Here is a 27,345-nt window from a genome sequence, read left to right on the forward strand (position 1 = left end):
GTTTCATGGTAATGGAATACATGGCATTACTGACAATAATACAAGGCATTATTGACATTTCTGGATATATGTGGGAGTTTCACATGTTTTGGTCTTTGTGGTATATCTTGTCGAAGAGATGGGTCTTTAGTAGTTTACGGAAGTTGGTCAGTTCATAGGTCGCTTTTAGGTTACGTGGCAGTGCATTCCAGAATTGCGTGCTCATATAGAAAAGTGTTTGGATTATGTCCACTTTGAGAATCAGGTGCTCAACATTAAAAGTTTATATTTATTTACTTATTTATGGCATTTTATCCCACATTAAACATGAATTAGATTGGAACCTGGGATCATTAATTTTTTTTTTCCTGGGTAATGCATTGCCCCCCACCAGCTCTTTCCCCAGCTATAGCCAAGCTCTGCAATTTGGGGGGGGGGGGTGCAGAGGTGGACCGGGGGGGGGGGGGGGGGGGGGGGGGGGGGAGAGCCTGTTGTTAAACATTTACCAGCACACCACTGGCCTTAGCCCAAGGTGGGTGGGTGTTCTGCCCCTATATTCATGGAGACAGGTATTGTTGTTTATATGTATATACGAGACACTGGTGTAGCCAAATTTGGTCCCTGTACTCTTTAAGTAGGATAGGTCTACAAAGTGATATAATTGTTCTTTTGTGATAGGCTCTTCCTGAGCACCTATCCCTATTCCCTATGTCTTGTGGTACTTTTCCTATAGGCTGGCCCTTGTCCTTGTGTATCCTGGGCTGTAGCCCATTCTCTTTCCATTTGAGATTGAGAGTGTGTCTTCAGAATGGTTTTCTGAAAACTGTTGCATGCTCCCATTTCAAGCCACTGTAAAATAACCAAGTTTTTACCAGTTTAAAAGTATTCACAGCATCTACTCTCTCAGCTTGGTGCCCAGATCTCCTGACTCCCCTTGTATACGGGGTTATAGGGTGAGCTGGTAGACAACAGACTCCCAGTTCTGCAAGGCAGAGACTCTTGTCCAGCACATCTATTTCCTTCTATACTCTGGTTATCTGCATGCCTTTCTTCTCAGTAGGGAGAGAGAGGAGAACAGTGGGCATGCAATTCTCTCCCTCCCCCCCCCCCAACAACCCCAGTCCCTGCCCTCAGCTCCTGAAACTATAAATACCTGAGCTGGCAGGGATGCCAAGCCCCGCCAGCCAAAGACCTCTCCTGACCGAGTCATGACTGCAGCAGCACTTATTCAGTAGTCGTGCTTCACCGATAATGCTGGTTATCCCATGCATGCTCAGTTGGACCTGATATAGAAGAAAAACTGCATCTCTCAGAAATGCATTGAGCCATTTTTATTTTGGGAAGGGGGCCTTTCTCTTGAGCCCCCAGTCCAATCTGGCATATTTTTGAATTTAATATGCCTTTTTACTAATGTTCCCTCCCAAGCCAGTTTCATTCACTCCATTAAATTTTGGGAGTTATTTTGCCCCTACATAGACGGATTTCTTGATCCCTTCTGTACAATTCTTTCAACTTCCATTCGATAGAAAGAACAAAAATGCACATAATTGTGAGTGTATTAACTCATCTGATATATATCTGTGTTCAAGCAATTAGCACACACTTTAAATTTTTAGGCATTCAATCTAGAGCTGTACTGAATAGCATATTTTACTATTTGGCAGAATATTATTTTTCATTATTCATATTCGGCCAAATAGGAATATGAATAATGGGCCCTGAGCTTTAACATAACAAATAATAAAAGAAGCAACGTGAAATCAGTAGGATTTAGCACAGTACAGCCCTGGGTTATTAGTATTTAAATCACTATTCAGACAAATATGAATAATGTATTTTGAGCACAATTTAGGGCTGAATCGAATATGAATACTCAATACAGCCCTAACCCAAACAAACTAATGCATGCACACAAGTGAACACACCTACTCTGGGGGCACGCAGTGTTATCTGGGAAAATTTTCGGAGCTATGTTTATTATTTTTTCTTTGGATCACCTAGCACATTACTAATGTGCTTTTTTTCCTCACCCTCACTACTGGCTTCAAGTAATAGAGGGATGACTTAGTCCATAAGTACATGAGTACTGCCATACTGGGACAGACCGAAGGTCCATCAAGCCCAGCATCCTGTTTCCAACGGTGGCCAATCCAAGTCACAAGTATCTGGCAAGACCCCAAAACAGTACAATACATTTTATGCTGCTTATTCTAGAAATAAGCAGTGGATTTTCCACAAGTCCATTTTAATAATGGTCTATGGACTTTCCTTTAGGAAGCCATCCAAACCTTTTTTAAGCCCCGCTAAGCTAAGCGCTTTTACTAAATTCTCTGGCAACAAATTCCAGAGTTTCATTACACGTTGAGGGAAGAAATATTTTCTCTAATTCATTTTAAATTTACTACTTTGTAGCTTCATTGAATGCCCTGTAGTCCTAGTATTTTTGTTAAGAGTAAACAAGCGATTCACATCTAACCATTCCACTCCCCTCAGCCGTCTTTTCTCCAAGCTGAAGAGCCCTAGCTACTTTACCCTTTCTTCATAGGGAAGTAGTCCCACCGCCTTTATCATCTTTGGCACCCTTCTCTGTACCCTTACTAATTCCATTATATCTGTTTTGAGATTAACACAATTTTTGATGTGTGGTTGCACCATGGACTGATACAAAGGCATTATAATGTCCTCATTTTTGTTTTCCATTCCTTTACTAATAACACCTAACATTCTATTTGCTTTCTTAGCAGCCGCCGCACATAGACTAAAGGGTTTCAATGGATCATCAATGATGACGCCTTTCCTGGTCAGTGATTCCTAACGTGGAACCACGCATTCCCAAAGGCATCACTTTGCACTTGCTCACATTAAACATTATCTGCCATTTAGATGCCCAGTCTCCCATAGTCTTCTTGTAATTTTTCACAATCCCCTTGCGATTTAACAACTTTGAATAACTTTGTGTCGTCAGCAAATTTAATTACATCACTTGTTACTCCCATCTCTAGATCATTTATAAATATGTAAAAAAAATAGTGGGTCCCAGCACAGACACCTGAGGTACTTTGTCAAACGCCTTTTGAAAATCCTGATACACAGTATCGACCGACTCACTTTTACCACGTTTGTTCACCCCTTCAAAGAAATGGAATAGATTGGCGAGGCAAGATTTCCCTTCACTAAATCCATGTTGGCTTTGTCTCAATCAATGCTTTTGAATATGCTCTGTAATTTTGTTCTTTATAATAGTCTTTACCAATTTGCCGGCACCGACATCAGGCTCACTGATCTATAATTTCCCGGATCTCCTATGGAACCATTTTTTAAAAAATCGGTGTTACATTGACCACCCTCCAATCTTCCGGAACCATGCTGGATTTTAAAGATAAATTACATATTACTAACAATAGATCTGCAAGTTCATTTTTGAATTCTATCAGTACTCGGGGATGAATACCATCCAGTCTAGGAGATTTGCTACTCTTCAATTTGTCAAACTGCGCCATTACATCTTCTAGGTTTATAGAGATTTCATTCAGTTTCTCTGACTTGTCAGCTCTAAATACCATTTCTGGTACCGGTATCTCTCCCAAATCTTCCTCGGTGAACACTGAAGTAAAGAACTAATTTAATCTCTCTGCTATGGCTTTGTCTTCCCCTAGTGCCCCTTTCACCCCTCGGTCATCTAGCGGTCCAACCGATTCTTTTGCCAGCTTCTTAATATACCAAAAAACATTTTTTACTGTGTGTTTTTGCCTCTAACGTAATCTTTTTTTCAAAGTCCCTCTTTGCCTTCCATATCACACTTTGCATTTGACTTGACATTCCTTATACTGTTGCTTATTATTTTCAGTCGGTTCCTTCTTCCATTTTCTGAAGGATTTTCTTTTAGCTCTAATAGCTTCACCTTACTCTTTAACCATGCCAGCTGTCATTTGGTCTTCCATTCTCCCTTTTTAATACACGGAATATACTTGGCCTGGGCTTCCAGGATGGTATTTTTGAATAGCATCCATGCCTGATGTAAATTTTTGACCTTCGCAGCTGCTCTTCTAAGTTTTATTTTCACTGTTCTTCCCTTTTAATCATAGTCTCCTTTTTGAAAGTTAAATGCTAATGTATTGGATTTCCTGTGTGCAGCTCCAGCACCATTACCTCCTGCACCAGATCATGTGCTCCACTATGTCATGGTTGTGGCCGTGGCTGTGCCTTTGTGTTCAGACCTACTGTTTCTCTGTATCTAGCTCTGTGACTTCTCCAGTCTGCCTTTTTTTTCCTGTTGTTGTTTTTCCTGATAGCCAAGCCTCGCTTTGGTCTCCCTGCTTCTGCTTCATTTCCTATTTGTGACATCATCAGCCTACTCCTTTATAAGCACCCAGGGAGCTTTCCTGCATTGCCTTTGCAACAGGTCTATTTTCCTTTTTCTTGTTGTACTATTGTTTGTTTCTGAGGGAACTGGTCTTCTTGTTAATCTGTGTCTTTGGGCATAGCCCTGAGCACTGTGCGAGTGGTTTTGGTTTGAAACCTATATGGATTACTTGTCTGTTAACTTTGCTCCTCAAGCAAAGTCCTGTTCTGTGTGTGGTTCTGGTTTGAACCTCAAATAGATTCCTTTCTTGTTATCTAGGCTCTCTAGCTTAAACCTGTTTTGTTTCCTTGTGTGGTTTCCCTTGTTACCTTTCACTGCTCAGAGTTATTGCCACCCCAGCTGCTTTTCTTGATTACTTTGCTTCCACAGCCTAGCTGCTTCCCTGATTACCTCCCTCCCGTGCAGCTGGGTGTACTCTGTCTCTGCCTGCTTTTTCCTTCCTTTCCTGGCTGAGTTCTGGTAAGAACATTGTTGTTTTTTTCCTTTGTTTGTTTTAAACCTTTGACTGCAGTGTAAGCCCTGCTTCTTTCTGGTGTGTTTTAGAAGCAACTCTTCCCTTTAGCCTGCTTTAACTCTTGGTCTGTCTCCTGATTCTTGTGAGCATTGCTCCTTATCTAATTTGTGTATGTAAAGGCAGCTTTCCCTGTTTGCTTGTTTTTCCCTTTGTCTCTAGTGTCTGTTATTTGACTCTGTGGCACAGCCTTCTGTATTCTTATGAGTGGCTTCCCTTTACCATTGAGTGCTGTGTGGCACAGCCTTGTGTAGTCTTATGAGTGGCTTCCCTTTACCTTTGAGTCATGTATGGCCAGCCTTATGTATTCTTATGAGTCGCTTCTCTTTACCTTTAAGTCCTGTATGGCCAGCCTTGTGTATTCTTATGAGTGGCTTCCCTTTACCTTTGAGTCCTGTATGGCCAGCCTTGTGTATTCTTATGAATGGCTTCCCTTTACCTCTGAGTGCTGTATGGTACAGCCTAGTGTTCCTATGAGTGGATTCCCTTTATCCTTGAGTGCTGTATGGTACAGCCTAGTGTATTCCTATGAGTTGCTTCCTTTTTTTCTTTGAGTGCCTAGTGGCACACCCTTGAGCATTCCTTTGAGTGGCTTCCCTTTTCCTTGAGTGCTGTATGGTACAGCTTAGAGTATTCCCTCATGAGTGGCTTCCCTTATCCTTGAGTTCTGTGTGGCATAGCTGTGAGTGTTCCTCTGTGTGGTCTTGTTTGAGTTTTTTTTCCCTGTGTGCTTTCTGTTTGAGTTCTCTCTGTGAGGTCTCTGGTTGTGTTTGAATGGATTGCTTGAGTAGTACTTGCTCAAGAGATTCCATCCTGTTTCTTTCCCCTTCCCTCTGGTATGATTGGGTTCTGGATCGGCCGTGAGGCCCGTACGCTTGGACTCTGTATGAGTGGGTTCTGGATCGGCCGTGAGGCCCGCCTCTCTCCCTCTTCTGGTGGTGCTTGTTGCTTGTCTTGAGTGTGCTGTCTATTTGCATTGTCTGGTATCCTGTATGTATTCAGTGCCTGGTTCACCTCTGCTCTGCGCCTCCCCAGAGGACTTGTCTGCTGCAGCCTGGCTGCACACCAAGGGCTCACCATCCTGGGTTCCGTGACACATTAAGGATCAGATCTAGAATTTTTCCTTCTGTTGTTGGCTCCTATACCAGCTGCTCCATAAAGCAGTCCTTGATTTAATCAATATTGGGGTAATTGAAATTATTATTGTGTTGCCTAGTTCGTTAGCCTCCCTAATTTCTGATAGCATTTCTAAATCTGTCTTTTTATCCTGGCCAGGTGGACGGTAGTACACTCCTATCATTATCCTATTATCCTTTTCTCCTTTACACATGGAATTTCAATCTATAGGGATTCCAAGATGTGTTTGTTTTCAGTCTATTTGATTCAAGGCCCTCCCTTAACATACAAAGCTACCCCTCCACCAATTTGATCTACCCTATCACTACAATATAATTTGTACTCCGGTATGACAGTGTCCCAGTGGTTATCCTCCTTCCACCAGGTCTCAGAGATGCCTATTATATCTAATTTTTCATTTACTGCAATATATTCTAACTCTCCCATCTTATTTGTTAGGCTTCTTGCATTTGCATATAGACAGTTCAGACTATGTTTGTTGTTCCTATTTACACCTTACTCAGTAGTTGACAGTGTTAATTTGCAATCTTTTTGTCTGATTTTTATTTAAGGACACCTGATCTAGTATGACCTCTTATGCAACCTCACTAACGGGATACCTTATCTTTCATGTTTTGACGATATCTTTGAAAGATACCTTGTTCCGAACCATGTGTTTTTGAACGACTGTCAGCCTACCCTCAGGTTCTAGTTTAAAAGCTGCTCTATCTCCTTTTTAAATGCCGATGTCAGCAGCCTGGTCCCACCATGGTTAAGCTGGAGCCCCATCCTTCCAGAATAGGCTCCCCCTTCCCCAGAATGTTGCCCAGTTCCTTACAAATCTAAGACCCTCCTCCCTGCACCATCGCCTCATCCACACACTGAGACTCTGGAGCTCTGCCTCTTGGGCCCTGCACGTGGAACAGGTAGCACTTCGGAAAATGCTACCCTAGAGGTTCTGGATTTCTACCTAACAGCCTAAATTTGGCTTCCAGAACCTCTTTCCCACGTTTTCCTATGTACCAAGGCAGACGGCTCCTCCCCAGGACTATCTAGATGAAGCGTGAAGTCAGCCACCTTCTTTGCAGGCAAATGACCAGGCGATCCTCACATCCACCAGCCACCCAGCTATCTACATGCCTAATAATCGAATCAACAACTACAACAGCTGTCCTAACCCTTCCCTCTTGGGCAGTAGCTCCTGGACACATCTTCGGTGCAAGAGGATATTGCATCCCCTAGTGTGCTGGTCTTGGCTACAGGATTACTACAGATCTCCATCCTCCAAGGCAGCACAGGGGCTGCCAGATTGGAGGTGGGACCTCTACAACGTCCCTGTAGGCCTCCTGTATGTACCTCTCTGTCTTCCTCATCTCCTCCGCTACTCTAGGCTCAAGAGGACGGACTTGTTCTCTGAGAGCACGGAGTTCTTTGCATCGAGCACGCACATATGACCTCTCACCAACTGGGACATAATCATACATGTGACACTCAATGCAAAAGACTAGATAGTACCCCTCTCGTTGCTTGACTACTGTCTGCATCTTAGTATTATAGAGTTGTTTAATTAAAACTTCTTAAGGTACAATCTCTTAGCATTATTCTATATGGTCAGCAGAAATCACCACTGTAGTCATCTCACCATATTCCAGTTGCTGTAATGGATGGCAAACTAATTGGTGTTGAAGAATTATGGCCTGAGCCACATGGCCATCTCCATCAAAGTACTTTTAACACATCTTTATAACCCAATTAGAACGGAGGTCACGTGATGGTTTGAGGGAGGAAGTCGTGCCTTCCGTCTCTCTGGGACTCCTCCTCCCCTTTCGTGGCAAAACCGAGCGATAAAACGCACGAATTGTGCCCTTACCTACGCCTCCCGACGGGGACAATATAAGGATCCCTTTGTGACCCGTGAAATGTGCCCAACACCTAGTAGGACGGGGGAAAAAAAACACGGAGAAACAGCGCGGCTCGGAGGAATCCAAGATGGCGCCCGCTCCGATGCCCGACCCTCCTCCGCAGTTCCACCCGACTCAACTGCAGCAAATAGTTGAAGCGGTTAAGACAGCGCTCGATCCCCAAGTTTGCCAAACTCTCGGAACAGCTAGCGGGAGTCGAATCCCGGCTGGGAGAGACAACGTGCAGGACGGGGGAACTGGAGGTCCGGATGTCTGCAATGGAGGACTCCACGACCGAGAAGGACAAAATAATAGAAAGTTTACAACAAACCTTGAAAGCACAGGCGAAACACCTGGATGATATGGACAACAGGTCGCGAAGATCTAATTTGAGGTTGATTGGTATGCCAGAAACGATCCCTGACCGCTCGCTTCCCACACAGTTGGAACGCTGGTTAAAGACTGAATTTGCATTATCGGATAGCATAGGCCCGCTGTGCTTGGAACGGGCACATCGGCTGGGCAGGAAGACCAACGCAGGGAACAGACCCAGAGCGGTGATTGTAGAAGTTCATAACTTCCTTCATAAGGAGGAAATCCTGCGAGGAGCAAGAACTAAATGGGACACTTTGAATTATGATGGCACCAGTGTAAAGATATTTCAGGATTACTCAGCGGCCTTACAAGAAAGTCGGAAGGCTTTTGGACCACTGTGCCGACATCTCGCCGGGACAAATCAGAGGTTTATGTTTTTGTATCCCTCACAGCTGAAAGTGTCAACATCGGAGGGCTGGAAAACTTTTATGTCCCCTGAGGAGGCCCACGAACTGTTGCGAGCGGAGCCCTCTGAGGGCACGGGACAGAACGGATGAGAAGACCTCGGTTGTGAGGAGGAGACAGGATGGTTTTAGAGGAGATGGCCGACAGGGCCCCTGGAGGTACACTTATGTGGCATTGGGCTTTGGAGCGTATGGTATGAATGTTAGAAATTAGGAATGTTTATAGGTGTCGAGGCAACAAGGGGGGAGGGGGTGGTTAATGGGGATACAATGCACACAACAGAAACCTTGCCAACCCAAACGGAGCATGCCTAGGGTTGCTGTCTTAGCATCCACAGAATGATTGGCCCTGGGAGGGAGGAGAGACACAGGAGACATGACTGGGATTATAGACAAAGGTGAAAGTAGGAGGGAATAAGGACAAACTCGGGGGAGGGGGGAGCCCATAATCACGTGACCTTTGCTCTACTACCACGGTAGTGAGATGTTTAGGGGAGTACAGAAGGGGTATGAGAAGGGACAAGGGGTGGGGGGGAACATAGGAGGGAGGGGAGGGAGGGGGAGTGAGAGTAGATGGGGGGAGGGTAAGGGTGGGGAATGGCAACCAATGCAAATTCACAGATCCTCTAAGCTCCAGAGTTTGGAACAGATGTATGGAGATTTGACTGTAGCGCGCCCTCTGGTGGGTAAAGTTCTGAAGTATCAGGTGGGGGGACAGGTGAGGCTGGGCACTCGAACATGGGGACAAAGAATTTACACAATTCTTAGCAGCCCAGTGGAAGGAGTATGAGCGATTTAATAGGCAACATGCGGATTGTCCCCACCTCTACTGGATGGCCTCCAAAGCGGTCCTCCGGGGAGCCATAATAGCGTTTGTGCAGGCCAGAAAGAAAAAGCGGGCCCAGGCGATCTTGCAACTGGAGTCCCAACTCTGGAAGGCCAAGCAGCAGTATATAAAAACCCCGTCTGCTGTAAATAAGCAGCAGTATCTAGTGGCCCAGGTGACACTTAACACGCTAATCCATAGTCAAACCAAACGATCTCTCCTATACTATAAGTGTAAGCTGCAGAGATTCGGTGACAAAACGGGCACGCTACTAGTGCAATTGGTGCAAGCGGCAGGCCCTGGAAGAGTAATAACAGCAATGAAAGACCCCCAGGGCGTGATGAAAAATAATAGCGAAGATATAGGGAAGATTTTTCATGAGTACTTCAGTACACTTTATAAGGGGAGGATAACAGCGGACTCGACTAGCTTGTCCAATTACTTAGAACAAGTAGGGCTCCCGAAACTCCAGCAGAAGCATATAGATATGTTAAATTAACCTATCAGAGGCAAAGAACTGCAAGACACAATTAAATCCCTAGCTTTAAACTCAGCCCTGGGCCCGGATGGATTCATGGGAGAGTACTACAAATCATTGCCTAAAGTTGGACTGGCAGCACTTGGGAACTATCTAGAACAAACGGTTGAGGAGAGGAGATTCCCGCCATATGCGAACGAAGCCCTGATCATGCTGATACCTAAACCAGGGAAAGATGAGGCGTGCCCAGGTTCCTACTGTCCCATCTCTTTGATTAATGTAGATGTGAAAATCTTAGCACGGATAATGGCTGTACGCTTGGGGTACCTACTGCCGGAACTCATAGGTGAGGAGCAGGTGGGCTTCGTTCGGAATAGACAGGCGGGCAGTAATGTTCGACACCTTTTGCTGGCAATGGCACAGTGTCAGACTGAGTAGAACGCAGCAATGATACTTAGTCTAGACGCCGAAAAGGCATTCGACAAGATAGATTGGGGGTATCTCTTTGGCCTCTTGAGCTATATGGGAGTGCAGGGTTGGTTTGGAGATGCATTGGCAGCGTTGTATAGGGACACTAAAGCAGCAGTCTTAGTGAATGGAGTGAGGGGAAAGCCCTTTCAAATTCATCAGGGGACGCGACAGGGGTGCCCACTGTCCCCCCTCCTCTTCGTTTTAGCGATGGAGCCATTGCTCCGCACCCTACGGGGGGGATGGAGGGGTGAGAGGAGTACCCTTGAAGGGTGGTATAGTTAAAGCCCTTGCCTTCGCAGATGACTTGCTTGTAGTGACCCAGGAGCCTGAACAATCAATACCCCGGATTCTGGAGGTGATCAGGGAATATGGGGAACACTCGGGTTACACACTTAACATTCAAAAGTCCAAGGCCCTAGAGATCCTACCTGGTGACAGTTTACAGCATAAGATCCCATTATCAATAGAGTGGGAGCAAGAGACAATCAAATATTTAGGAGTCAAAATACCTTGAGATCTCTCTCTAGTGTACGCCTGGAATGTGAGAAAGTTGCTGAATGATACAAGAGACAGCTTGCAAATGTGGCAGGGCCTCCCCATATCACTACTGGGTAGAATAGCCTTATATAACATGGTAATAGTCCCCAAGTGGGTGTATGTGTTCCAGACCCTGCCACTATATTTGACCAAAGCCGATGAGCAGCGATTAAACAAGATTTTACAGATCTTCTTGTGGAAAAAGAAAAAACCCAAAACAGCTATGTCTAACCTACACCTCCCGGTGGAATTTGGAGGCTTGGGCTTGCTGAGTCTGCAACATATGACATATGACACCTGAATGATTGGATGAGGCGCAAGCAATACTTTACTCCATCCAGCTTAGAACTATCAGAGATTGAACAGACACACATAAGCTACTTATTACACAAGAAAAGCACAGATGAAACTAACCTACTGGACAAAGCGCAACTTTTACCGGCAGCGCGGGCAGTCTGGCGCTGGCTTTGCCGACACCACCAATTTTCGCCTCGTACTACTCCATACCTCCCAATCTGCGTTAACCCGGAATTCCGGCCGGGTCAGCTTTACGAGGTGTTTGCCCGCTGGCGGGAGAAAGGGCTGGAGTACGTACTGCAGGCCATTGATGGAGATGGCAGACCTAAATCATGGGCAGCACTCCAGGCCCAATTCTCCCTCAGCTCATTGGATTGGTTTCATTATTACCAACTAAAGCACTATATAGAGAGCCTCCCACCGACGGCACTGGCGGAAGATGTCCAAGAGGAGCTAGGCTCGGCGCTCTCCTTGGGGGCACAACACAAAGTGCCACTAACGTTCTATCATAGACACCTCAAGGACATGGCAAAAGAACCGGATTTTGAGAGACTGTCCAAATTGTGGACCGAGGAATTGGGGATGGAGATTACCGCAGCACTACTGCGGGAGCATCTTATTGACTATCGCAGACACACAGACCAAGCCAACTATTGAGAAGTACAATTTAAGTTTACTCTGAGAGCGTATGTGCCTCCCAGGTGAGCATTCCACATGGGACTATCGCCAGATGGGGCATGCCCCAAGTGCGCCGCGGAGGGTGCAATGCTGGGCCATATGTTTTGGAACTACGTCTTGCAAGGTTCCGCGTTAGGAGTTACGGATCAAGAAAGGGATCTGGGTGTCGTCGTCGATGATACGCTGAAACCTTCTGCTCAGTGTGCTGCTGCGGCTAGGAAAGCGAATAGAATGTTGGGTGTTATTAGGAAGGGTATGGAGTCCAGGTGTGCGGATGTTATAATGCCGTTGTATCGCTCCATGGTGCGACCGCACCTGGAGTATTGTGTTCAGTACTGGTCTCCGTATCTCAAAAAAGATATAGTAGAATTGGAAAAGGTACAGCGAAGGGCGACGAAAATGATAGTGGGGATGGGACGACTTTCCTACGAAGAGAGGCTGAGAAGGCTAGGGCTTTTCAGCTTGGAGAAGAGACGGCTGAGGGGAGATATGATAGAAGTGTATAAAATAATGAGTGGAATGGATCGGGTGGATGTGAAGCGACTGTTCACGCTATCCAAAAATACTAGGACTAGAGGGCATGAGTTGAAGCTACAGTGTGGTAAATTTAAAACGAATCGGAGAAAATTTTTCTTCACCCAACGTGTAATTAGACTCTGGAATTCGTTGCCGGAGAACGTGGTACGGGCGGTTAGCTTGACGGAGTTTAAAAAGGGGTTAGATAGATTCCTAAAGGACAAGTCCATAGACCGCTATTAAATGGACTTGGAAAAATTCCGCATTTTTAGGTATAACTTGTCTGGAATGTTTTTACGTTTGGGGAGCGTGCCAGGTGCCCTTGACCTGGATTGGCCACTGTCGGTGACAGGATGCTGGGCTAGATGGACCTTTGGTCTTTCCCAGTATGGCACTACTTATGTACTTATGTACTTATGAACTGTTCGCGGATTCAGAAGTTTTGAAGAGGTTTTGCTAAGCAGATGGCCACTATTTGGAATGTAACCTGGCAGATGGATGCTCGACTTCTTTTTGGGTATCTGCAAATCTCTAGACCCATGCCAGGGGGGTGTCGAGCCTTTACCATGCGAGCAGTGATGGTGGCAAAGAAAACAATACTGTCGGCATGGCTGTCCGCAGAGGGCCCAACGATAGTTCAGTGGAGAGGGCGGATGATCTGCCTACTACGCACAGAACGAACGAGTCTGCGAACTCGGAGACCATTAAGCGCCAGGACGTTTTGGAAATGCTGGACGCCGTTTTGGCTCACACTGACACCCTATGCCAGAGGGCACATAATGAACATGTAACCTACACAAGCACTAGGCGCTGCTACAGCAGTTAGAGTGAGAGGACTGTGACAAAATGCTGCATTGGGGGGGGGGGGGGGGGGAGTTGTTGGGGTGGGAGGAGAGGGGGGTGAAGCACAGGGGGAGAAATGTAAAAAGTCACTGGAGACATTCAGGTAGACTCGATAGCTGAGAACCATTTGTTGTTGGATGAAGGGTAACGAGCTATACCGGTCAAAACATTAAGTATACAGTGTTAGTTAACTACGCAGACTCATTTGTATGTTTAAAAATGTTTTCTGCCTTCTCCAATAAAATTATGAAACCATAAAGGGGGGGGAGGTGGGATATAAAATGATAAAAGAGTTGATGATAATGATTAGAGAATCAAAATGTGGAAGACTTTCTCCTTTTCTTGTGATTTGAATTTGACTGTTCCCTAAATATTTGTATTGGCTGAGTTCTTAAGTCATCAATAAAAATTATTGAAACATAACCCAAATAGAACTGATCCCAACTCCAGAGTTTCTCTAGTGACTAGAGGTGCCAATTTTAATTACGAATCCAATTATCATCTAAAAATCCTCTCACAAGCTGTGGAATTATTGGACGTGGAGTTTTCTTGGTAGTGTTTACTAATTCTGATTTCACAAGATCATATTGACACACACTCTTTTCAATGTTTTTCTGAGTCTACATCTTCCCTTGCTCTAGTGCAAGATAAGTGCCCATTGCTTTGCGGATGATATCCAACTGGTGTCTTATGTTGACCATCTTTCTCCTCATAATCTTTCCTTCCTCAATAACAGTCTAGATGAAGCTGCCGAATGATTTATAACAAGGTTAACCTATCTTAAATTTGAGCAATGTAGATTTCTGCTCATTCCCTGACACCAGATATTCCTTTGATCTCTGAGCAACTTGCTCAGTTGACTTGCTCACTGTCTATTCTGGATTCCAACATTTGACAGACAAGTCGCAGTAGTTGTTAAATCTTGTTTTGTGTCTTTTTATTTCCTAAAATTTCCTCCTAAAAGTTTGATAAAATATCCAGAGAAAGGATCGAAGGCAAGATGGCGTCCTGAGCAGAAGCAAATACCTGAGTTCTTGAATCGTCATGAATTGTCAGCAGGAGCGTTTTTTTTCTTTCTCCGTTTACATGAGGAAAAGAAAAGGGAAGTCCAGGGGGCAGGCCTCCTTAACCCCTGGAGCAGTGGCGTAGCCAAGGGTGGGCTTGGGTGGGCCCAGGCCCACCCACTTTGGGTTCAGGCCCACCCAGTAGCAGCATACCTATGATGTGGCTTGCAGGGATCCCCAAGCCCCACCAGCCGAAAACTCCCAACAAGTGTCCCTCCTGCATACCTTGTAAGTAGCAGATCTTCACCTGCAGTGAGCAGTGACATACATACTGCTCGCACCGGCCCCACAGCCTTTCCTCTGATGTATTTCTGCCTAGGCGGAAACAGGAAGCTGCATCAGAGGGAAGTGTGTGCAGCCAACATGAACAGTGTGTATTAGTTGCTGCTTGCTGCTGGTGAAAATCTGCTATTTAAAAGGTATACGGGAGAGGGGGGATGTTTGAGAGACCATATGGCACGCAGGGGAGAGAAGGAGAGACCAAATCACCTATGGGACGGGGCGAGGTTCTTCTGCCCACCCATCTTGGGCCCAGGCCCACCCAAAATTGGGTGTCTGGCTACGCCCCTGCCCTGGAGGGAACCCCGCACTTCGCCAGACTTCACTGACGATATTTGCTGCACAGGTACCGGGAACTCCGACGCTCACTGCGAACGGGCATTCCCTCCCCTCTATGGAGAGGGAAGTCCGCAGCATAGAGATCTCTTTGAGCTCTCCGTCGAGCATGATACCTCCCAGACCGGGAAGCAGTTTTCTACAGGCAGTGGAGCAGACTCAAGAACAACCCGAAGTAGTGAGTTCTTTGATGCCTGGAGGAGGCCCCCCCCCGCCACTTCTACCCCAGAGTTAATATTGAATAAAAGGCGGGAGGAGCTGTCTTTTTTTTCAAACCTAGGGCCTGCTACCGTGAGCTGGAAGAGAAGTGAAAAACCGAGCGTGGTGACACTGAACACCCTATGGGATGCAATTCAGGAATTGACTGGCTCTCTTCTCCAGGTTACAAAAACGTTTACAGAAGAAATGACTAGTTTGAAAAATACCTATTTACCTCTGTCTGAGACTGTTCAAAAACAGGAGGAAAAAATTCTTAAGCTAGAAGGCGAGATAAAAACTTTACAAACTTTTGCAGGGGCAGTCACGAAAGAGAGATTATTAACAGGAAATTAGTTGGGAGGCGGGGATAGTGCTGGGCAGACTTGTACGGTCTGTGCCCTGAAAATGACAGTTAACAAATCAAGGTAAGATATGCAGAAAAACTAGCACATATGAGTTTGTCTTGTTGGGCAGACTGGATGGACCATGCAGGTCTTTTTCTGTCGTCATCTACTATGTATTAACAGGAAATTAGAGTATCTGGATAATAATGCTAGAAAATTAAACTTAAGATGGCTTCATGTTGTCAGCTATCGATATGTTAAAAAAATATTTCCATGAAATTTTGGTTATCCCGAAAGAAGCATATCCTCCAATTACTAGAGCTCAATATATTACAGGAAAAGGAACTTTAATACAATCTCAACTGGGACTTAATTTAACTGAATTTCTTGAAAGCTCCCTTGAAGCGTACTACTCTTTTGGTATCATTTGTATTTGAAACAGACAGATATAATATTTTCCGTTTATATTTCAAACATATGAAAGCATTGTTTCTTGGAGCCAGAATACAAATATTTCCTGACTTAAACAGAGAGACCTTGAGACGAAGACGTGAGTTTTTGGGTTTAAAGCAGAGGACTCTTACCTTGAAAGGAACTTTCCTATTGAAATTTCCCTGCAGATGCTTTCTTTCCTTTGATTCTGTTAACTATATGTTTACTGACCCGAAGAAACTACAAGACTTTATTGTTTCCAAGGAGGATGAGAATCGTTCTAAGCAGAACAATCCTGTAGGCTAATGCTGTTAAATTTGATTGTGGGGTTAGTAGTTCTCCTGCTACAAAGTTAAATGTTTCTAATTTTGATTTTTTTTCCCTTGTGTTTTGCCTCACTTTATTGTGGACTAACTAAATGAAATTATTTGTCTATGTGAGGTTATCCCTCCAGTTATTATTTTGTTCTCCTCTTTGCTGTAATTTAAGTACTTTAATTGCAGTCATGTTAAATGACTGTTAATTTAAAATTTATAAATAAAAATTTAAAAAAAATATATCCAGAGGAAGATTATATGTATTTTACCCCTTTGAATGAATTTGTCTCTGCACAAGAACAGAGTGAAATCTCAGAGGGATGAGGAGTTAGATCCGCTTCTTCCGGTAGGTGAGGATATAATAAAGCATATTAGTTTTAATGGGCTTTATTGTGTTTAGACACTTTGGGGTCATCGTATTAAAATGGGCTAGAATCTGGATTTTACTGCATGCAGCATTCTGAGGGGATTTTAGCATGTTTTATTGCAGGTAATGTGCAAATAATGTCACTAGCGCCCAGCTCTGCATAGTTAACACATGAGCAATTATGGCCTCCTATTTAGGAGACACTAACCTGTCTTCTCACCTCCTGCATCTTTCTGTATTTCATTGGTTGCATGTTTCTTCCTGATGTATTGCTGTCTCTTCTCGCTATTTGTAATATTTTGACATTTGTAAACAGCTACAGTGATCTGCGAATGGCGGTGTGTAAAACGTGTAATAATCACTTAGAAGCAATATCTCACTTATCCAGTATGGATTTTGGGTTAGTTTTAAATGATGAGCTGGAATCATGAATAAATCACCTGCAACTATTAGCAGTACACATGAGGTTAACTGGATGACAATTGCTACTGAAAACTATCAAGTTTGGTGATGCACACCACAGCCAACTGGGATAGCCAGATTTTACCCACCTCTGTTTCTGAAGGTTTAACAATATTTTTAGTTTTAGTGCTGGGTCTGAACACAGGTATATGACCTGTGTCTGGTTATGTAAGCATTTAAAGAATCCTAGACAGGATGATGAAATCAGTTCCAAAAACATGAATTACAATTATTTGACTAATATCTACTTCCAAACAAAAAGAAAAAAATGTAGCCTTCCCTCATTCCAACAATTACCATGAGAATTTTATCCATATAGAATTCTTTTCCAGGACTGCCATCATTGTATTTTGTGTCAACAGCAAAACACAAGAAGAGGACATCCACTACCATTTCATAGATGGACAGGAAGCAGTGGGCAACCAGAAAAGCAAAGAGGCAGACGATGATCAGGGGCAGTACCCACACGGTGTAGTCTCGCTGGTAGTTCAGCAGCAGGACCCCCACGAAGCCAGTGCTGCAGACAATCAGGACCTGAAGCAGAAAGACAAGAGAGTAATCCTATAACTGGGGGCACATAACAAGGGAGCTGGTAATGGTGCCTATTTCAATCCTATTCTATAAAGAAAGAGAGGCCTATACTCCTTTACACAATATTAGCACAAGTGGTTAAAAACATATGTATACGCCAACCTTATTGCTGTGTAAATGCCCATGCTTTGGTGTGCAATAAAGAATGTATGCATTCTTTTTTTTATTTTTTTTAATGTTTTTATTAAGTGGAGAAACACATCTTACAAAATAGAAAACACACAATACCAGCATTTGTTGCTTAATAACATTGCAGTCTACAATACATATACACTTCACTCAAGGACAAGATACCCCTGCGTTTACCATTACTCAACTAAAATTCACAAGACACGACGACCCTGACCACTTTGCAAATTCCCCCCAAACAACATCGTGCTTAACCAGGGTGTTTCTCTGCATTTTATTATTTTCCATCCAACAAAATCCCCTATACTACTACTACTACTACTTAGCATTTCTATAGCGCTGCCAGGGTTACGCAGCGCTGTACAAGTTTAAACATGGGAAAGGACAGTCCCTGCTCAAGAGAGCTTACAATCTAAAGGTAAAAACTATGTAGTCAGTGTAGGTATCAGGAATGGGAAGGTGGTTAGGCACCAAAAGCAAGGGAGAAGAGATGGGCCTTGAGTAAGGACTTGAAAATGGGCAGCGAGGGCGCATGGGCTCAGGAAGTCTGTTCCAGGCATAAGGTGATGCGAGGCAGAAGGGGCGGAGTCTGGAGTTAGCGGTGGTGGAGAAGGGTACAGAAAGGAGTGATTTGTCCTGAGAGCGGAGGTTATGGGTGGGAACATATGGGGAGAGGAGGGTAGAGAGGTAATGGGGGGCTACAGATTGAGTGCACTTGAAGGTCAATAGGAGAAGCTTGAACTGTATACGGTAGCGGATCGGGAGCCAGTGAAGCGACTTGAGGAGAGGGGTGATATGAGAGTATCGGTTCACGCAGTAGATAAGACGTGCGGCGGAATTTTGGACAGATTGAAGGGGGGATAGGTGGCTAAGCGGGAGGCCAGCGAGGAGAAGGTTGCAATAGTCAAGACGAGAGGTAACGAGCGAGTGGACGAGGGTTCGGGTGGTCTGTTCAGAGAGGAATGGGCGAATTTTGCTAATCCATCCCCCTCCCCCTATCTCCCCCTTCCCACTCCCCTTCCCCCCTCCCATTTCCCCTTCTGAACTGACGCACATTCCGTTGTGTTCTGTGATGTGCTTGCAGGGTACCTTCAGAGACCTTGGAAGAATTAGATATTATATTAAGTGAACCACCTATATGAACCACCTATGTGTACGTCGCCTGCCATTGTCTCCACATTCCCGCATATAAGTTGTCCTTCTTACAATGTAGCTTCATGTCCCCTCTCTCCCATTCCGCCATCTGTGCCATGCCTGCCTGCCACTTAGCTAAATGGAGCGGAGTTTTGTCCGCCCAGCACTGCAATATAACCCTCTTTGCCAACACCAATGCCAAAAGGGTGACTCTACATTGATGTGGAGAGAGCCCCTGCCCTACCAGATCAACATCTGAGCCTAACAGTAATATCCCATATGTCCATTCCACCGATACTTAGAGGGCCCTTTCCAGTCTCCCCAGTACTTCCTTCCAAAAATCCAGCAATACCCAACATTCTAAAAAGTGATGCACTATGGTGCCCTTGCCCTTTTGGCATTTGTCACATTCTTCCGATTCCCATAGCCCCAGCATCTTACCCTTGCTTCTTGTGACCTTGTGGGTTAAGTGTCTGCAAATAGGAGTCCCATATCAGCAGAAACCACTTTTTACCTTTAAGAGAGCCCCTTTAATGTCTAGCTTCCCACATTGCTAATAAGTGTAACGGATTCCTCCAATGCCAATACGCTATTGGCTCAACCGATGTTCAATATTGTAAGATACATTTTCTCTATATTGATATTGTAATGGTTTCTTCAGTTCTTTGTAAGCCGCCTAGAGGCTGCTTTCAGTGGTATAAAGCGGGGTATAAATGTTCTGAATAAATAAATAATATGGGACAATGTAATGTGTTTGTATAACATTGGGTTGTTGGGGGGTTGTATTGTTTGTTTTCTTCGATAATAAAGAGGTTGAAATAACAATTTTGTTTTCTCATAAATACTAAACATACAGTGGGGGAAATAAGTATTTGATCCCTTGCTGATTTTGTAAGTTTGCCCACTGACAAAGACATGAGCAGCCCATAATTGAAGGGTAGGTTATTGGTAACAGTGAGAGATAGCACATCACAAATTAAATCCGGAAAATCACATTGTGGAAAGTATATGAATTTATTTGCATTCTGCAGAGGGAAATAAGTATTTGATCCCTCTGGCAAACAAGACCTAATACTTGGTGGCAAAACCCTTGTTGGCAAGCACAGCGGTCAGACGTCTTCTGTAGTTGATGATGAGGTTTGCACACATGTCAGGAGGAATTTTGGTCCACTCCTCTTTGCAGATCATCTCTAAATCATTAAGAGTTCTGGGCTGTCGCTTGGCAACTCGCAGCTTCAGCTCCCTCCATAAGTTTTCAATGGGATTAAGGTCTGGTGACTGGCTAGGCCACTCCATGACCCTAATGTGCTTCTTCCTGAGCCACTCCTTTGTTGCCTTGGCTGTATGTTTTGGGTCATTGTCGTGCTGGAAGACCCAGCCACGACCCATTTTTAAGGCCCTGGCGGAGGGAAGGAGGTTGTCACTCAGAATTGTACGGTACATGGCCCCATCCATTCTCCCATTGATGCGGTGAAGTAGTCCTGTGCCCTTAGCAGAGAAACACCCCCAAAACATAACATTTCCACCTCCATGCTTGACAGTGGGGACGGTGTTCTTTGGGTCATAGGCAGCATTTCTCTTCCTCCAAACACGGCGAGTTGAGTTCATGCCAAAGAGCTCAATTTTTGTCTCATCTGACCACAGCACCTTCTCCCAATCACTCTCGGCATCATCCAGGTGTTCACTGGCAAACTTCAGACGGGCCGTCACATGTGCCTTCCGGAGCAGGGGGACCTTGCGGGCACTGCAGGATTGCAATCCGTTATGTCGTAATGTGTTACCAATGGTTTTCGTGGTGACAGTGGTCCCAGCTGCCTTGAGATCATTGACAAGTTCCCCCCTTGTAGTTGTAGGCTGATTTCTAACCTTCCTCATGATCAAGGATACCCCACGAGGTGAGATTTTGCGTGGAGCCCCAGATCTTTGTCGATTGACAGTCATTTTGTACTTCTTCCATTTTCTTACTATGGCACCAACAGTTGTCTCCTTCTCGCCCAGCGTCTTACTGATGGTTTTGTAGCCCATTCCAGCCTTGTGCAGGTGTATGATCTTGTCCCTGACATCCTTAGACAGCTCCTTGCTCTTGGCCATTTTGTAGAGGTTAGAGTCTGATTGATTCACTGAGTCTGTGGACAGGTGTCTTTCATACAGGTGACCATTGCCGACAGCTGTCTGTCATGCAGGTAACGAGTTGATTTGGAGCATCTACCTGGTCTGTAGGGGCCAGATCTCTTACTGGTTGGTGGGGGATCAAATACTTATTTCCCTCTGCAGAATGCAAATAAATTCATATACTTTCCACAATGTGATTTTCCGGATTTAATTTGTGATGTGCTATCTCTCACTGTTACCAATAACCTACCCTTCAATTATGGGCTGCTCATGTCTTTGTCAGTGGGCAAACTTACAAAATCAGCAAGGGATCAAATACTTATTTCCCCCACTGTATATGTAGAGATACTCTGGTTCTGTTTCCTTAAAGAAGGGATATGGTGAGGGAAGGGAAGAAATGGTGCCCCATAGAAGGGAGAGGAGATGGTGCCCTTAGAGAGGAGGGCAAGAGGAGAGATGGAAACTAATTAGATTTGAGGAGAAAGAAAAATGGAAGAAAGCTGAATGTGAAAGATGGATATAATCCAGGAAGTGACTGAGAAGAAAAAAAGAAATGGTGACTAGGCAGGAGTCCCTAGAAACAGAGTTTAGAGCAAGAGAAGCAGAACCAGAGACAGGGAACGAGATGATTAGACAGATAAAATCCACTAGACAGCAAATGTAAGATAAATGATTTTATTTTTAGTTTAGTAATCGAAATGTGTCAGTTTTGAGAATTTATATCTGCTATCTATATATTGCACTGTACAGAAGGAAATGAGGGGAATGTTATATGTGACCAATCATGCGATTAAAAAAATTTAATCGCCATTCTGCTTTGAATGTATCCAGCGATGCCGCATGCACACCCTCATTATTAGTAATATGTAATTTATCCTTAAAATCGAATGTTGTACTGCAAGATTTGAGGGTGGCCAACGTAACGCAGATATTTAAAAAAGGTTCCAGAGGAGATCTAAGAAATTATAGACTGGTGAGCCTCACATCGGTGCTGGGCAAAATGATAGAGATTATTATAAAGAACAAGACACAAGACTTGGAAAAGAGGCTCGCTTTTCAGCCTTCAGTGGTAGCTCCACACGCCGAATCTGGAGAAGGGAATGCTCTTGGATCCTCCGGAATGGATTCTTCTCACCACAGATGCCAGACTGGGGGGCCCATTGCCTCAGTCAGGTAGTTCAGGGCCGTTGGAGGAGGCCCTTTTCCGGACATGGGAAGGATGTAGAACTAGAGGGCATATATGAGATTGAAGGGGGGCAGACTCAAGAAAAATGTCAGGAAGTATTTTTTCGTGGAGAGAGTGGTGGATGCTTGGAATGCTCTCCCACGGCAGGTGGTGGAGAGGAAAACGGTAACGGAATTCAAACATGCGTGGGATAAACATAAAGGAATCCTGTTCCGAGGGAATGGATCCTCAGAAGCTTAGCCGAGATTGGGTGGCAGAGCCGGTGGTGGGAGGGGGGGGGGGGCTGGTTGGGAGGCGGGAATAGTGCTGGGCAGACTTATACGGTCTGTGCCCTGAAAATGACAGATACAATCAAGGTAAGGTATACACAAAAAGTAGCACATATGAGTTTATCTTGTTGGGCAGACTGGATGGACCGTGCAGGTCTTTTTCTGCCGTCATCTACTATGTTACTATGTTAAGGATCTGCAGTGTCTCTACCATATTACCTGTTGAGATTCTGACTTTAGAAGCTTCCCACAATTTCTGGAACAAGGAGCTGTTTCTGCTACCAGTGGCAATGGTAAAAGGAGACACCTCTTGAAGGAAAACTGTGCTGGTATGATTATCAAGCCCTGGGGGAGTTTCCTTTTCTTTGGCTCCAACTTTCCTGGCCATCACACCATTACATAAGTAATGCCATACTGGGAAAAGACCAAGGGTCCATCGAGCCCAGCGGCCAATTCAGGCCAAGAGCACCTGGCAAGCTTCCCAAATGTACAAACATTCTATACATGTTATTCCTGGATTTGTGGATTTTTCCCAAGTCCATTTAGTAGTGGTTTATGGACTTATCCTTTAGAAAACCGTCTAACCCCTTTTTAAACTCTGCCAAGCTAACCGCCTTCACCACGTTCTCCGGCAACGAATTCCAGAGTTTAATTATGCGTTGGGTGAAGAAACATTTTCTCCAATTTGTTTTAAATTTGCTACACTGTAGTTTCATAATATTTTTGGAAAGCGTGAACAGATGCTTCACATCCACCTGTTCCACTCCACTCATTATTTTATATACCTCTATCATGTCTCGCCACAGCCGACTTTTCTCCAAGCTGAAAAGCCCTAGCCTCCTTAGTCTTTCTTCATAGGGAAGTCGTCCCATCCCCGCTATCATTTTAGTCGCCCTTCGCTGCACCTTTTCCAGTTCCACTATATCTTTCTTGAGATGCGGCGACCAGAATTGAACACAATACTCAAACGTGATAATCTATCTAATCATTAGGTGTCACTGTCAAACAGTTTCTGTAGGTGCTGCAATTGCCTTTCTTTCAAAGAAGTACATTAGACTGCTGTTCCCAAACTACACCTACATGCATCATTCATGTAAGTACACACCATCTTCCCTTCATGTGTACTTAACACTGAGGCACAATTTTGAGCCTCTATGTATAATTTCTTTCCAATATTCCATTGGGTTGGAAAGAATAAGTGAGAAATGCATACATAAGTACATACGTAAGTAATGCCACACTGGGAAAAGACCAAGGGTCCATCGAGCCCAGCATCCTGTCCACGACAGTGGCCAATCCAGGCCAAGGGCACCTGGCAAGCTTCCCAAACGTACAAACATTCTATACATGTTATTCCTGGAATTGTGGATTTTTCCCAAGTCCATGTAGTAGTGGTTTATGGACTTATCCTTTAGGAAACCGTCTAACCCTTTTTTAAACTCTGCCAAGCTAACCACCTTCACCACGTTCTCCGGCAACTAATTCCAGAGTTTAATTACGCGTTGGGTGAAGAATAAGTTTCTCCGATTTGTTTTAAATTTACTACACTGTAGTTTCATCGCATGCCCCCTAGTCCTAGTATTTTTGGAAAGCGTGAACAGACGCTTCACATCCACCTGTTCCACTCCACTCATTATTTTATATACCTCTATCATGTCTCCCCTCAGCCATCTCTTCTCCAAGCTGAAAAGCCCTAGCCTCCTTAGTCTTTCTTCATAGGGAAGTCGTCCCATCCCCGCTATCATTTTAGTCGCCCTTCGCTGCACCTTTTCCAATTCCACTATATCTTTCTTGAGATGCGGCGACCAGAATTGAACACAATACTAAAGGTGCGGTCACACCATGGAGCGATACAACGGCATTATAACATCCTCACACCTGTTTTCCATACCTTTCCTAATAATACCCAACATTCTATTTGCTTTCCGAGCCGCAGCAGCACACTGAGCAGAAGGTTTCAGTGTATTATCGACGACGACACCCAGATCCCTTTCTTGGTCTGTAACTCCTAACGTCCTCTGCCATTTAGCCACCCAGTCTCGTAAGGTCCGCTTGTAATTTTTCACACTCCTGTCGCGAGTTAACGACTTTGAATAACTTTGTATCATCAGCAAATGTAATTACCTCGCTAGTTACTCCCATCTCTAAATCATTTATAAATATATTAAAAAGCAGCGGTCCTAGCACAGACCCCTGAGGAACCCCACTAACTACCCTTCTCCATTGTGAATACTGCCCATTTAACCTCACTCTGTTTCCTATCCTTCAACCAGTTTTTAATCCACAATAGGACTTTTCCTCCTATCCCATGTCCCTCCAATTTCCTCTGTAGCCTTTCATGAGGTACCTTGTCAAACGCCTTTTGAAAATCCAGATACATAATATCAACCGGCTCCCCTTTGTCCACATGTTTGTTTACTCCTTCAAAGAATTGAAGTAAATTGGTCAGGCAAGATTTCCCCAATGAAAAGCCATACTGACTCGTTCTCAGTAATCCTTGTCCTCGGATGTGCTCTGTAATTTTGTTTTTAATAATAGCCTCTACCATTTTCCCCGGCACCGACGTCAGACTCACCGGTCTATAATTTCCCGGTTCTCCCCTGGAACCTTTTTTAAAAATGGGCGTTACATTGGCCACTCTCCAATCTTCCGGTACCATGCTCGATTTTAAGGATAAATTGCATATCACTAACAGTAGCTCCGCAAGCTCATTTTTCAGTTCTATCAGTACTCTAGGATGAATACCATCCGGTCCAGGAGATTTGCTACTCTTCAGTTTGCTGAACTGCCCCATTACGTCCTCCAGGTTTACCGTGAAGTCAGTAAGTTTCTCCGACTTGTCCGCTTGAAATATCATTTCCGACACTGGTATCCCACCCAAATCTTCCTCGGTGAAGACCGAAGCAAAGAATTCATTCAATCTTTCCGCTACGTCTTTGTCTTCCTTGATCCAGCGGCCCAACTGATTCTTTTGCCGGCTTCCTACTTTTAATATACTGAAAATTTTTTTTACTATGCTTTTTTGCCTCTTTTTTTCGTAATCCCTCTTGGCCTTCTTTATCTGCGCCTTGCATTTGCTTTGACACTCCTTATGCTGCTTCTTGTTATTTTCAGACGGTTCCTTCTTCCATTTTCTGAAGGCATTTCTTTTAGCCCTAATAGCTTCCTTCACCTCACTTTTCAACCAGGACGGCTGTCTTTTGGAGTTCCGTCTTTCTTTTCTAATTTGCGGAATATGTTTGGCTTGGGCCTCTAGGATGGTATTTTTGAACAGCATCCATGCCTGTTGTACAGTTTTTACCCTCTCATTTGTCCTCCTAAGTTTTTTTTCCACCGTTCTTCTCATTTTATCATAGTCTCCTTTTTTAAAGTTAAACGCTAACATATTTGACTTCCTGTGTATAGTTACTTCAAGGTCGATAGCAAAACTTATCATATTATGAGCACTATCAAGCGGCCCCAGTACCATAACGTTCCTCACCAGATCATGCGCTCCACTAAGGACCAAGTCTAGAATTTTTCTTCTCTCGTCAGCTCCTGCACCAGCTGCTCCATAAAGCTGTCCTTGATTTCATCAAGGAATTGTACCTCTCTGGCATGTCCCGATGTTACATTTACCCAGTCTATATTTGGATAATTGAAGTCACCCATTATTATCACATTGCCCATTTTGTTTGCGTCTCTGATTTCTTTTATCATTTCTGCGTCTACCTGCTCATCCTGGCGAGGCGGACGGTAGTACACTTCTATCACCATCCTTTTCCCTTTTATACATGGAATTTCAACCCACAATGATTCAAGGTTGTGATTTGTGTCCTGCTGAATTTGTAATCTATCTGAGTCAAGGCTCTTGTTAATATACAATGCTACTCCTCCACCAATCCGGTCCACCCTATCACTACGATATAATTTGTACCCCGGTATGACAGTGTCCCACTGGTTATCCTCCTTCCACCAGGTCTCAGTAATGCCTATTATATCCAATTTTTCATTAACTGCAATATATTCCAACTCTCCCATCTTATTTCTTAGACTCCTAGCATTTACATATAGACATTTCAAAGTATGTTTGTTGTTCCTATTTGCATGATGCTTAGTACTGGACACTACTGATTTGCTATATTTTGTCTGATCTTTAGTTGTATTTAAGGGCACCTGGCCTACCACGGTCTGTTGTGCAACCTCACTATCCAGAAACCCTATCTTCCCTGTTTGTGAGGTATCTTTGCAAGCATGGCTCATTGAATTTGTTCCATCCTCTGTATGTGCGTGCAACGTACATGTGTGTCTGTATTAGTTCTGTGTGTTTCTGTGACTGGTAGAATAGAGGAAAAGGGAAGAGACAGAAAGAAACAATTTCCTAAATCAGTGGTTCTCGACCCAGTCTACAGGGTGTGAGAGAGATTCAAATGCACTGCCTCGACCCAGTCTGCAGAGCATGAGAGAGATTCAAATGCACTGCCTCCTTGATATTCAGTCTACCTCATGTATATTCATTGTAGATATCTTGGAAATCTGATGGGCTGGGTATGCCCTGAGGACTGGATTGAGAGACACTGCCCTAAAGGGGTCTGTAAAAGACAAACGCACTAAACGCTAAAGACACCCACAGGAATGCATAGGCGGTTGGTGGCCCAACTGTTTGGGGAGGCTAAAGGGGGCGGGGTTAGGGGTGGGGCCAGGGATGGAGCTTAAATCCATAATTGTCTGATAATACACAGAAAAAATAAAAGTCACAATTAATACCTTTTATTAAATTTAGATATTAGATATGTATCATATGTCAAAGAATAAAGTGGTTGCTCAAAGCATATTCTAAGCACAATCGCT

General features: G+C 44.3%; 1 protein-coding gene across 4 annotated transcripts in view; it reads right to left on the reverse strand.

Moving 5' to 3' along the window:
• The window catches only part of SLC44A1 (solute carrier family 44 member 1), an 851,962-nt gene that overhangs the window by 39,882 nt on the left and 784,735 nt on the right, over positions 1 to 27,345 (reverse strand). Inside the window, exons 14-15 of one of the 4 annotated variants that reach the window (XR_003941047.1) lie at positions 17,485 to 17,628; positions 1,133 to 1,262 (exon numbers count right to left, since the gene is read on the reverse strand). Coding sequence is in view for 2 of the 4 variants with exons in the window: in XM_030194326.1 (XP_030050186.1) it covers positions 17,392 to 17,628 (237 nt within the window). In the remaining 2 variants the exon portion in view is untranslated. Of the gene's footprint in view, positions 1 to 1,132; positions 1,263 to 17,391; positions 17,629 to 27,345 lie in introns of all 4 variants that reach the window. The other 3 variants (XR_003941046.1, XM_030194328.1, XM_030194326.1) reach the window with 3 other exon arrangements.

This window comes from Microcaecilia unicolor, chromosome 2 (assembly GCF_901765095.1).
Source record: "Microcaecilia unicolor chromosome 2, aMicUni1.1, whole genome shotgun sequence".
NCBI classification, from domain to species: domain Eukaryota; kingdom Metazoa; phylum Chordata; class Amphibia; order Gymnophiona; family Siphonopidae; genus Microcaecilia; species Microcaecilia unicolor.